We start from the raw sequence: 12,612 nt of genomic DNA, 5'->3' as shown, positions 1-12,612 counted from the left end.
TGAAATTCTTGTATAGCTGTTTAAAGACATGTCATACAAGAGATGACTAGTTCTCTACCTTCCAGGAGTGTTTTTCTTTAATAACGGACCTGCAGGTGACTGTTAATGGTCAACCTACTTCTACTTTAGGGTCCATCTGTTGCTGTTCCATGATATTGGCCAACTCGTCAAAGAACAGCGCCGAAGCCTCTGGCATGCTGTTGCTGCTGTTTCTGACTAGCGTCAGTAGCGACTCCACCTGCCATGGAAACATAACACCTTGAATATTTAACAGTCAAATTTGTGAACTGCTCTGAGAGTTGAGGGCACCTTTACCCTGAAATGACCACAACTTTCATATGCCTTGGACAAAGGAATGGGACCTTATACCCTGAGGTTTCAGAGAAACGAAAAAAAAAACCAGTTTACATCTGATGTTACTGAAGGGAAGAGAGGTGCAAACACTGTCATTCTATTTTTAAATTACCTTATGAAATATCATTTCATAGGGGATGCATTTCATATCCAGTAAGAGCAGTGTCAACCTTTAACCCTAACCCCTAGGCATCACTGAAATCATGCATACGCCTGTTGGATTCAGAATGGTTAGGATTAATGTATGGCCAAAGTGTCATTATGTAAACACTAGAATGTGAACTATTTCCAATCATTCGAATATGCTCTGGTCAAGTGATATTGATTAAATTCTCTTACACTGCTGTATGTCTCCTTGGAGATCTCCCTCTCTTGACGAAATGCCATGTTGCTGACGATCCTGAGCGAACCGATCACGCCGATGCACTTGTACTTGGGGCTATTGCTGGACAGCTGTTTCCTGATGACGATATGAAGCTCGTCCTATCAACAGAGAAACAAACTCAGAAGTGTTACTCCTACATCCCAAACTACACATTCTGTGAAAGCTAAACACGTGTACAGTTGCCATACTAAAAGCAGGGCCACCAGAACACTAGTACATAATTTCTCAATGTTTGGACAATTTTAAACCTGCTTTACTTCACTTTATGACTGGCATTCTCACCAACAAATCCAACCTGTGACCAAGTTGTATTATCAAGGTATCATGAGTCAAGGCCAGCCAAATCACCGGTCATCTGATCTTTAGTCAAGGCACAGGCCATCCATATGGACTGTTAAAAACATTCTTTTGCCACGGTACATTTCTTCTTTCAGTTCAAAACTTTTGAGTTGACTGTAATTTGGTTCTTCTGACTTTAAACATGACTGTGATTTGACTTTGGATTTAACTGTGATTTGACTTTGAAATGACTGTGATTTGACTTTGGACTTGACTGCGATATGACTTTGGACTTGGCTGTGATTTGACTTTTGACCGAAATGCAATTTGAAAAATGACCAACCTGTTACTAACTAGATAACAATTGAGGTTGAGAAACTGAATAAATTCTTGACTGACCTGTATGTTGGCGCTTTCGTGACTGTTTCTAAATGCAAGTACACTGAGCACAGAGAACAGTTTGCGAATCTGGGGCAGAGACAAGTTGCTCAAGTAGTCCAGTACTCCCTGGAAAAGGAAACAGGTCAAGATTGAACCAATATGATCAATTTTGCCAAATGGTTTGAAGGCAGGTCTAATGATGACAAGTACGTAAGGCTTGGTGGTGGCAAGTTCAGGATTTAGAAATGGGATGAAAGTAACACAGCTCATGGGAGTTGAAAACGTATTTTGTTTCAAAGGTGAAAAGCCAAGAAATTCATGGTTCAATGAATCAGTTGTCTTCAGCTATCAAACTGACTAAACACGGGTTCTATTTGATGTTCGTTTGCTTAAAACCAACTTAAATTTTCTTGTTACGACTTAATCTTCTCAATAATATTATGATGTAAATTTAACATCAATATCCTTAGCATTTTTGACAGAAGTCTTACATATCCATCAAATTCTACCACTATTACTTGAACTCTGTAACTTCCAAGGGGCATGTTGCCCATATAAGATAATATTGCCTTAAAGATGGGCCTTCCTATATCTGCCAAAATCCTCCAAAATCTGCCTCTAGACTACCACAGATATGGTAAGATCTACGGTACCTTTATGGAGATGCCAAAGGGTGCTACATCACTAGCATGGTGTTTTACAAGACTGAGTAAGACGTCAAGCCCTGCCTCAATCTCTCCTTCAAAGCCGCTGCCGATGTGCGCTACCAATGAACCAATTACTTCCTGAGTGATCACGCCAAGCACAAAATTTTAAAAAAAAAATTACTTCAAAGAAGCAGTTCTGCAAGGTAAGTGGTACACAAAGTGACTGAGAATCTTATCCAAGAGCTGAAACTTGTTCGTTTTCAAGTCATCTGAAAATGTATTTGGTTTCTCCAAGGCATGCCGTTTGCTTCTCTAAAACTACATGCACAGTGTGTGGTAATTCAAGTTAAGTGTTGCATATGCAGGTACTGCAGAACGACTACAGTATGACTATCATGCACAATAGAAAGGCCTTCCACCGCATGTGAATTTCATTTACCATTTCATTGGTTTACTCCTGTACTATTAAGATTTAGTTTGTTGGTCAATACTTGAGAGGGTGGCTTTTTTTTGGCAAGCAACTGTGACCTTTCAAGATCATGGATGATTGGAAACATTACAATAATTAAGTATTTCTGGTAATGTGGCCAAGGAATTTTGAAAAGCACCCAAGGCACTTAGCTTGCAAGCCTTAAGAAACCTATATAGTGGTGATGAGAAGCAGTCACAGTTTACAATGTTGACAGGAAAACTGGCAGAAAATTATTAGGGGTAAAACCATGAAATTAGTTGTGTCAGGTAGAGACTAAAAACCCACTGCTCACGTGGACTGGGCTGGAAATCAAACCCCGGCCGCAGGGGTGAAAGGTAAGGAAGGAACTCACCCCCAATCAAGGCAGCAGGAGCACGAGAAAACCCAGACTGACCTGTTTGCAGTACATGTCAAACGCCAGGAAGGCCTGCCTGTAGATGCAGCAGGCAAAGAGACTGACGGCTGGCTCTGGTGATCTCAGTAAGACCTCAGCCAGAGAGAGAATGGATGGAAAGTACTCCCGGATGACCTGCCGGAAAGTGGCGTATGGTTAATAGGTTTCAAATTCTTCTTTACAAAACTACAAAGTACATGTAATTATCAAAATGCCATCCGCCTTGGACTAGCATTTCCATGAGATAATATCAGTTTAATTAAAGCTACTGCTGCGACTAAGGCCGTGTCGGAAACAGGCTTCCAGAGCTACAGCTAGGTCAATTGTCTGCGTGTTTCCACGCATTTCCAATGGTGTGAAGACCAAGACCTAGCTCTAGACAAGAGATTCGGATGCAGCCTAATTTAGCTTCAAGCATAAAAATTTAGTGGGGAGAATGCTCAGTACATAAGTATAATTCTGTTGACTCTTGTCGTGGCTGGTAAGTTGGGACTCTGGGACTGTTTAGTCTCATAAGGTCCTTTACATTATAACCTCTCAACTTGGGTTGAAGTCAACCCAGGGCGAACACATGACCGACCTTGGTTGAAATTTGATTTTTCAACTCTGTGTTCAACTCAGCATTGTTTAACACTTGTTTTGTGCAAACCAAGCTCATGGGGGGGGTTCAACCCAGAATGAACGTGAAAAATTTTCAACTGGGTTGAAAAATCTCAACCTGGGTCCAGAATAGGGTTAAGTTCAACCCAGGTTGAAATCCATCTTAGGGTTGACGCAAGGTTGAGCATTTTCAAGTGTGAATTGTCGCAAGTTTTCAACCCCCGAGACTTGTCTAGTGTGAATAGGCATATGCAGGATAGTTGACCTGTTGGATCTTGACACACTTTAATGGCAGACTCCTCACTTTGTGTGGTGTTGTGTGTTGTTGCATTCAGCTGAGATTCTGGTCAGCTTACCCCTGATGCTTGGGGTTGCTGAGGCATTTCAAGTCAACAGTGTGGGAAGATGGTAACCATGGTAACTGAAGGAACAAATTTTTGGCATTTAGCATTTTCTGTTCTATTTGTGATAAATGTTGAATAAAATACAGGATTTGAAATTTGAAGTAACTACCTAACCAGTGCTGAGCGGACCCTGGCTGAAATGTCAACGTGATAAGGAAATTAAATCTGAAATAAAAAACAACAGATAAACGCTCACTTGTGCGTGAGAGCTGAATGCGGTAATGAGCAGCTCCTCCCTGAAGTGACCGGAGCGAACCTTTCTGCGGAACACGCTCTCTACAGTTTTCTTTCGATTTGCGGCGACCGCATGGGCGATCAGGAGGATGAATATGTCAACAACCTGGGAGGGAGACAAAACCATCTCAGACAAGAAAAAGACTGGACACAGACGTCACGATCAACTAGCGACATGATTATTGTATATTTAAATAGTTTGATAAACAGTGATATCCAAGGATATTTCTTGTTTTCCCAGCCAAATTCATTCTTTACCACAGATCTTCTTCCTTTTGATGCAAGTCACTGAAAAACACATTAATTCATCAGCTGACGAATTGAAGATTTTCTGTTTTTATTAAAATTAATTCAAAATCAAATAACAAAACCGAATTAGTATTTTTCAGCCTTCTCTCCACATTCAAAGATATGCTATGATGCATATACATCACCTTGTGTTCACTGGCAGCATTTACGTTCTCGATTGCCTGCAATGTTGGAAAAAAATCATGGATGAAAGTGATATGAGAGCAAACAAGTGTCCACGAATTGCAACAGTTTACATAACAGGTGCGAAATTGTGTGCATGTTTAACTCCTAAATGAGTTGTGATCGAAAGTTCATGTACCTTTGAAAGTGTTTCATTCCAATTTATACAACTTTATTCACAGTAACCATTTCTCTTCTAGAGGGGATCAATCAGTCTATCTGCTGTACTTTCAAACTTTATTTTCAGGCTCATGCAAGTAAAGTAGACGTGTTGGCTAATCAGGTAAAGGAAAACAATGTTCGCCAAGAATCGGCACAGTCTTAAAAATGGTAATTTGGCACTGTCAGTCCAAGAGCATGTAAGCTTTCAATCCCGACTGCATGAATACAGAGATGCCCATCTCTTATCTGCAAGAAATACACAGGTTCCTTTATTCCGCAAATGCATCAGAAAGAAACAAACTGTTGTTTAAAGCTCACTTCTCTCTGGCAGTACTCACTGGTTCACTAACCTACATGAAATCTCCAACGTCAACTTTTCACATGCCCCAGGGGGTTACCTGTCAGCTAACGACAAGCAGATTTCTTTTTCACTCTCTCTGAAGGATGTACTGACCTTAACCCAACCGTCGGTCACCACTTTGTGGAAGCGCATGTTGGTTTTGATGGCCTCCAGAATCAGTAGTGCGTTATCATGGTGCTTACTGCCTGACCTAATTATCCCAGAATAAACCACAGGCAAGACACTGCATTAGTGCAAGACTGTACATGACCGGAAACCAGGCCCAGCAGCCAGGCTCTGTCACTGAAAAGCCAGGCCATGCTCAGCTAATGCAAGGGGTTGGGAGCTTTTTACTCCCATTTCTAATAGGCTCTCCACAACCAGTCTATGTTCTGGCTTGACTGACAGTTCCAGTCAGCTTTATTGCAAGTTGCTTCCACACCTAATGGCACTGAGAGATAGCAACCGACTCACCTGACTTAAAATCTGGCTGGACCAAAGATCATATAACGCCGAAGGCGCAAGATGGATAACTCTGCCCAAAAGATGTAATTACCATGGGCGCCATTTGAGCAAGCGATATGCCTGCGCGGTTTACGGTAATGCTTAAGCGCAGGCTCACCAGGTGCGCATGCCTGCTGCGGCACCTGCGCCAGTGTATTAATGTGCATTACGTAGGCGTATCGCTTGCTCAAATGGCGCCTATGCGATTACAACGTTTTACGTGTATTCACGGTGAAGTTCGCCATCTTGCGCCGCTACGCAGCACTGTATGATCTTTAGGCTGGACTATCCAGGGGCCTGGTTTTATTGAATGAAATACCTCTCAAGTGGGTAGTTTGAGGCCTTACAAAAAAGAAGATTGCAGGCCCAAAGGCCTTTGCTCTGCCTGGCTCTTCAGTGCTGCAGCCACACTTTTAGTTCCCATCTCCTCTCCATACTGCCAACAACCTTTGGCTTGTAATCAAACCAACTGACTATGGACCGAAACCGCCAACCAATGATTTCTGCAGTGTAAGTCAACATGGAATTTGTAGAATTTTACCTGAAGCTGGGGGTAAATCTCATCATTCTGCATGCCAAGTTGAAACCATTAAAAACTATCAACTGGCGGGTAATTAAGCGTTAGTATTAATTTTTTTTTCACTCATAGTTTGCCTGAATGACAGAGCAACCTACCCCCTCTTGCCCAATAAACTGCGGCGTGAGGGCGTGGATGTTGCGGCAGGGGGCGGATCTGTCGGGAAGTCTAAATTGCTCCTCAGTTGGCTGATGACCTGAGATCAAGTCAGATCCATAATAGTTACAATACAAGAATGGAACACTAACTAAAACTAATAAATTAAGAGCACTTGGGTTTCCTTCCTTCTTCAATCTTTTCAATCCTTACCGGCGAAGAGCATGATTGTAGAAAATAGAAAACTCAGGTCTTGGGTTCATTCACCCCTCGTTCTTGTGTCTTCAAACTGATTAACAGCCCTGGCCTCAAAACAGGTGAGAGAAAACTCTCACGTCCAATTCCGGTCTTAAAAATACATACAGCAAATCTGGAAAACTGTCTCGGTTACATCTGCCCCAAGCGCACGTTCAACAAATGTCCAGGAAGGCTGTTCACAAACAGTCCAAGAAATATTAAGGACTGCAGTTAAGTTATATAATCTCACTGTATTGATGACTTTTGGAAAGACGTATACAATTCCACTCCGGAACATTCCACTCTTTTCAGCATCTCCATGATGACCCCCCCTTTGCAGGAACTGTTTTGCCTAACAAAGGGTGTCTATCAAAAGCATGTTTACGTACGTCAACTGCGTCGGAACTGGTTACTGATTGGAGAATGAACTTGACGATCACTGGCAAGTCTTCCAGATCGGCTGAGAGCAGGGTCTGAAGGGCAGCGTTACGCACCTGTCAAAATGACACAGCGTTAGAAGTCACTTCATTATTAGGAATCTGGGATGTACCATTTTAATTACCAAAAAAACAGTTTATAACGACTATATATACTGAGTTCACGGAGGAAAACACAATACCACTTGACTGATCTCTTCAAAAAAATTCTACAAGAAACTCTGATCCTATCTAACAAGTGGTTTCAACTCAATTTTCATTGCTTATCTTACTGAGTACATTGCTGGATTGAAAGAAGCAAATAAAATGAAAAATAATCATCAAACCAAGAGTGCCCTCTTTAACACATGACACTATAACTACTGCCAACTGGCATTTTTAAGTTGAATCCGTTGGGGGCGGGTTGCAATGCATAAAAGCGGTGAGCCCTTGTCCAAATTTACTAGGCAATATCATTCGCCCATTTCAGTTGTGGAATTCTCACAGTTTTTCCCGAGTAGCCCTTCCATCGGGATCAAACTCAAACACGGCCCACGCCATATCTGCTTCAAACTTTTCTAACTGCCCAAATGAGAATGACTGCAAAGTGACCGTTAACTTCTGTGATAATTCTACGATGAAGCGGATATTGCTTAAAAGCAAAAACTTTTTTCTCAAGTCTGCCTTTGATAAAACCAATGCAGGTCATTACCTCTGTCATTAGGTCAGGGGTCAGATTCAGGTTGCTGAGTGCATCCAGGACTGGAATGGTGAGGTCACTGTTGCTGAATAACAACTCTCTGAAATAAAAGCGAAATTGGAGAAGTGGATTCCTTTGTTGCGCAAAGAATCCTAAGGACATGTCTCTATGAGAAAAAGTCAATATAGGTTGCAACCATGTCATTAATTTTGTATCAGATTCATGATATGAAATGCAAAAAAAATATCTTGACGACCCCTCACGGACCCCTTTATATCTTGTGTGAAAGAAACTTTGAATTTAGGCTAATTTCGCACACCCAAGTTTTAGATATCCAACACAGTTCACCACCCACACCAACAGGTGATATATTGCGTATGGTTGCCATGTCATGAATTGATGTATCTCCGTGTACAAAGTCCAAGTGTGATATGTCACTGCATGGTGTATCAAACCCAGCAACCAAGAAATGACGTAAAAAGCTCACTTGACGAGGTCACAATGTAATTGTTTGAAATGCTTTGGAAAAAAGTTTGAATTAAGGCCGAAAATCGTCTTTGGTGTTCATGTTACAGCTGCCAGCCAAGGCAAAGTCAACCTCTAACAACAACTTCACCACTTGATTCATCTTGGAAAAATATGACGTCAACAAATGTGAGGATGAAACTAGAGATGTCAACTGACAGAACAAGTGACAAGACACTCTGCATTGATGCTGCAGGGTCTGACTTGAGTAACTTGAGTACGAGTTTTACTGAGTACATTGCTTGATGTCCATCGCTTTACATTTGGGAAAATTATGCACTTTTCGAAAGAATAAAACCAGAGTTTCAGAACCTGGATTGTGAGCTTACTGCAGCTTTGTAGCCACGGCACTGTGCTCAGCATCGCTAACAACCTCGGGGATGCAGGAGATGATTTCTTTCTGAATGGACAGAGAGGACACATCGACCATCTCCAGCATCTTGTCAGTCATCTCCTAAGGAGCAAAGTGTGACCAATCACAAGTCCATTCTAGTCCGATTGGGGTTTATAAAGCAGAGCTCATTAAAGAGCACCTCTCACAAAAACATGTTTTCTCCGATTTAATCTCTTGAGTTCAAATAAATATGGAAGCATCCAAATCGAATGCAGTGTCATTTGTCTTCAGAGCTCAACTATAACAAGCTAAACAGGGCTTTTTTCTGTTCATGACAAGATGCGAATTCTGAATGTAGATTGTGTCATTCGAAGAAAACAGAGAAAACGAGGGGAACCCACTGTTTGGCATGCACTGGAGTTTATCCACTACAAACACAGGGCGAGGGTTCCCCGTGTTTTCCCCGTTTTCTCCGAATGGCGCAATCCACATTCAGAATCTTGGCATGAACAGGAAAAAGTCCTTAGCTTGTTATAGTTGAGCTCCGAAGACAAATCACACTGTGTTCGATTTGGATGCTTCCATTTGAACAGATAAAAATGTTTTACTTAGAGATGCTCTTTAAACTGAACTTGGCTATTTCACAATTATGAGCACCTGAAGTCTAATGATAGTTTGTACACAATGACTAATGACCACTGCATGTACCTATTTCACAAGTGGCTTTTAGAAACTAAATAAAAGATCTATCCAAAGAAAGGTCTCACATGCAGGCATTTTTTTTTTAATTTGGCAGCAAACACTGTTTTGAAGTCTCCTTGTTAAGGGATACAGAGCAATCTTTATGGCTGTTGTTTTACCTTGCTATTGAGCACCCTGTCAAGCCATTGGAACTGGTTCAAGATAAGTTTAGGCAGATTGGCGGCATGGCTATGGTCAAACATGCTTCTGTGGATATTGCAACACAACAAAAATGAAACCGATGTTTGCAACGAACACTGTATCTCATACTGACCCTAACTTATTATCAAACAGACACCGCAAACCGTGACTTGGCTAGAAATGAATAAGAAAAATATTACCTTCTTTTGAAAAAAAAGATATTATAAATACCTTTTAAAGCCTTAAAATCATAAATATGCGATGACGATACCGATTAATGCATGTCATGTCTCCTAATAAACATCACTGAAAACCTTGTAATCAATTAAGATAAATTTGAAAAATGATAGCTTCCAGCATACGCAGCAAATTCTTGATTTTGAAAAAGTGGATAATGACTGAATAATTCATGTTGGATAATGGAACTTGGAAACAGACTTACTCTTGATCTTCCATAAACTCAGGTAATTTCTCCAAGAGGACAGTGATCACAGCTGACTGGAAAAAGAAAACGACACGTTGGACAATTTTTGAGGCGACTGTCTCTGGTATGTGGAATCTGTGCATGAAGGCGACAGGCATGTTTTAACCTCGTAAAACTGTTGCTCGGGGCTCACATAACACCGTGACTTGGAACCCGTTTACCAACTCATGGTTAAATGATGTAATCTAAATGGGTACAGGATAAGGTTTGGCACTAGATGGAGGGCATGCTTGCATACTGAAGGCCCAGTTTGCAAGTCCACGTTTTGCTCTAGCTACATGATACTTTAGTAGTGCATGGGACTATAGATAAGGAATGACCACAAGACAATTGGAAAGTTTCTCCCTATGTCTCTCCATACCTGCAGTTCATCAATTCCCATGAGAAGACGCATCAGACTGTCCTGGCTTCCACCTCTAGCGCTGTAAAGATTACACAGCAAAGGCGTTTATGACTTTTTGTGGGAAAACAGGGTGCAGCGACTTGACAAAAAAAAACCTCTGCGCCTCAAGTTTAGGAGTGCAAATAAAACGCGTTAGTTTAAGTGCGGCACCATTGCAGGAACGGCATCTCCGCGGAGTAAGATACAGACGGACCTGGCGACCAGAAATAGAAATCATTACTGCGGGGCCATCCCGTTCGCACGCAGGTGGTATGCATGCATTACATTTATTTCAGACCAATGGGATGTTGTGACCTGTCAGAATAAGAGCACGCAATTCAGTTCAAACTCGTGCGTGAGTGTAATGGCCCCCAGAAATGGAGTCTCCTCAGATGTTGTCTATACAGTACCTCTCACATTCAGTTGACGTGGCCGTGGGCAGTAAGCTGTACTTGAACCTGTGAACAATGCAAGCAAAATCAGAAATCTCAAAGGATTTTTAACTGCAAAAAATGGATAGATTCTCGATGGCCGTTTCTTAGGGTCAGCAGTACTGGGAATGCCTCTTGTATTGTGACTTCAGGCTTACTCCGAGACATACCAGTATGGTACATGTGAGTCAAGTACAGGCACATGGCTTCGATCTTGAACAAGAACACATACGCACTACATGTAGGTGACTGCCAACTTCAGTTGGTAGAGCACCTGTATAGTGCTCCAGCGGTCCAAGGTTCATGTCCCGTTCCATTTCATTTGCTTTGTTCAACCTAATTAATAACTCAAGCGATTAGTTTGCCTACTTACCTGACAGCATCTTCAATGTGATTCTGAATTCCGGCTGTGAATTCCTCTACAATCTGACGGGATTAGAAGCAGAAAAGATGGGGTTTTCTTACACGGTTATACAGGCCATTCATCTCAGGAAACCACAACCACAAAGAAAAACAGCACAAAAGCAATGTGACACATGAAACAACAAGGTTAAAACTGGTGGTTCTGCTGACAGAAAGTCCCTCAGTTCCATAAAGCTGTCCGTGTCTGAACCTATAGGGGGTCCCTTCCAAATGACATCAAAGTATCTCGAGACCACACAGTTTTCAAAAGATCAGATCAGGTCATTACACAAGTGCCATGTGCCACCACTGCTGTAGGCAAGTGCTAGCTAGCAACTGTACGTTGTACACTGTGAATAAGACCGGGGCTTACTTTCCGGTCAAACAGCAGTGAATTCTTTACCACATATGGCATAATGGTCACCATTATTATGGCCGTGTGACGTGTGGTTGTATTTATCATGGCCATCCGGCACCGAGTGCTGGCTACATGTACTCTTGACCGCTCATCAAAGCTCTGAAGGCTTGTCTTGTACCCAAATACAAGTGCCCAGCTCAGGAGTCTTTGCCTGCAACAATGCCGGAGGCACATTTACGTTAGGGTTACGTGGGTTGGTAAGATTACCCAATACCTGCTCTGGATCACTGGATCGCTTCAAAGCCTTGGTGAGCTTGAGCTGAAACATAGCCTGGTCGACGTCTGTTGAAATAAATGTAAACCAACAGCATCAAATGATGTGCAATGGTTGAATGATGAGAGTAAACGTAAATGCAGACCTACATGAGGCACTTCTGACCCTGTCTTCACAAGTCCTTCAATCTGACTTTGGTGGATGAAATCATAATTGATTGATCCACTAAAAACTGTCTGTGTAGGATTTTTAAAGGATTTGAAAAAGTACAAATTCACACATAGAACAGCAGTAGAACTATAGAGTGGTAATATAGAATAGTAACTTCATGGCTACTTACTAAACAGTCCGGTGTCAGACTTTAGCGGATTTGAAAAAAGTACAAATTCACACATAGAACAGCAGTAGTACCATAGCGTGCTAATATAGAATAGTAACTTCGTGGCCACTTACTCAGCTGATTTGGGTGGTCACCTGCTATCAACACATACCCAGCTTCCTTTACCAATCGGCCAAATGTGGAGTCATCATTCAAGACTGTGGGCTCAGGCCGCTCCATGGTGACACTTCTGCGAGCTGACTTTTTGCTCCTTTTCCCTCCTACGGCAAATCATTTTTAGAAATTAAAAAAAAAACTTCAAGAGCATTTTCAATAAATGAAATGACCACTTCAGATTTGGAAACGATTTGAAGGTCTCCAGGCTACAGATTTCAAAATGAAAATTAGCCGTTTCCAGTGGCACAACAAGGTTTTTATTTTTGAAAATCAAATGTGAAATTCTGTTCACCTTTGGCAGTTAAAGATGCAGTCACGAGGGCAGCCGGGTCCTAAAAGTAACAATTGCCACCGTAAACTGCCATGACAAATGCTACTGGTGTGGCATCAC

At 41.8% G+C, this 12,612-nt stretch overlaps 1 protein-coding gene across 4 annotated transcripts in view; it reads right to left on the bottom strand.

Moving 5' to 3' along the window:
* Positions 1-12,612, bottom strand: part of fancd2 (FA complementation group D2) — a 33,632-nt gene that overhangs the window by 16,677 nt on the left and 4,343 nt on the right. For all 4 annotated transcript variants that reach the window (XM_022249277.2, XM_022249276.2, XM_087135755.1 and 1 more), the window contains 19 exons: positions 12,179-12,325; positions 11,726-11,793; positions 11,065-11,117; positions 10,671-10,718; positions 10,240-10,300; positions 9,837-9,892; positions 9,373-9,460; positions 8,508-8,632; positions 7,666-7,753; positions 6,927-7,031; positions 6,303-6,400; positions 5,238-5,334; positions 4,585-4,620; positions 4,113-4,256; positions 2,913-3,047; positions 2,053-2,184; positions 1,418-1,525; positions 694-837; positions 119-238 (listed from right to left, as the gene is read on the bottom strand). In XM_022249277.2, the coding sequence (XP_022104969.2) occupies positions 119-238; positions 694-837; positions 1,418-1,525; positions 2,053-2,184; positions 2,913-3,047; positions 4,113-4,256; positions 4,585-4,620; positions 5,238-5,334; positions 6,303-6,400; positions 6,927-7,031; positions 7,666-7,753; positions 8,508-8,632; positions 9,373-9,460; positions 9,837-9,892; positions 10,240-10,300; positions 10,671-10,718; positions 11,065-11,117; positions 11,726-11,793; positions 12,179-12,325 (1,853 nt within the window). The remainder of the gene's footprint in view (positions 1-118; positions 239-693; positions 838-1,417; positions 1,526-2,052; positions 2,185-2,912; positions 3,048-4,112; positions 4,257-4,584; positions 4,621-5,237; positions 5,335-6,302; positions 6,401-6,926; positions 7,032-7,665; positions 7,754-8,507; positions 8,633-9,372; positions 9,461-9,836; positions 9,893-10,239; positions 10,301-10,670; positions 10,719-11,064; positions 11,118-11,725; positions 11,794-12,178; positions 12,326-12,612) is intronic.

Source organism: Acanthaster planci, linkage group LG04, assembly GCF_054643075.1.
Source record: "Acanthaster planci isolate LZ-2023a linkage group LG04, COTS_SCS, whole genome shotgun sequence".
Taxonomy (NCBI): Eukaryota; Metazoa; Echinodermata; class Asteroidea; order Valvatida; family Acanthasteridae; genus Acanthaster; species Acanthaster planci.
The sequence above is the reverse complement of the archived record's forward strand: the minus strand, read 5'-3'. Positions and strand labels throughout refer to the sequence as shown.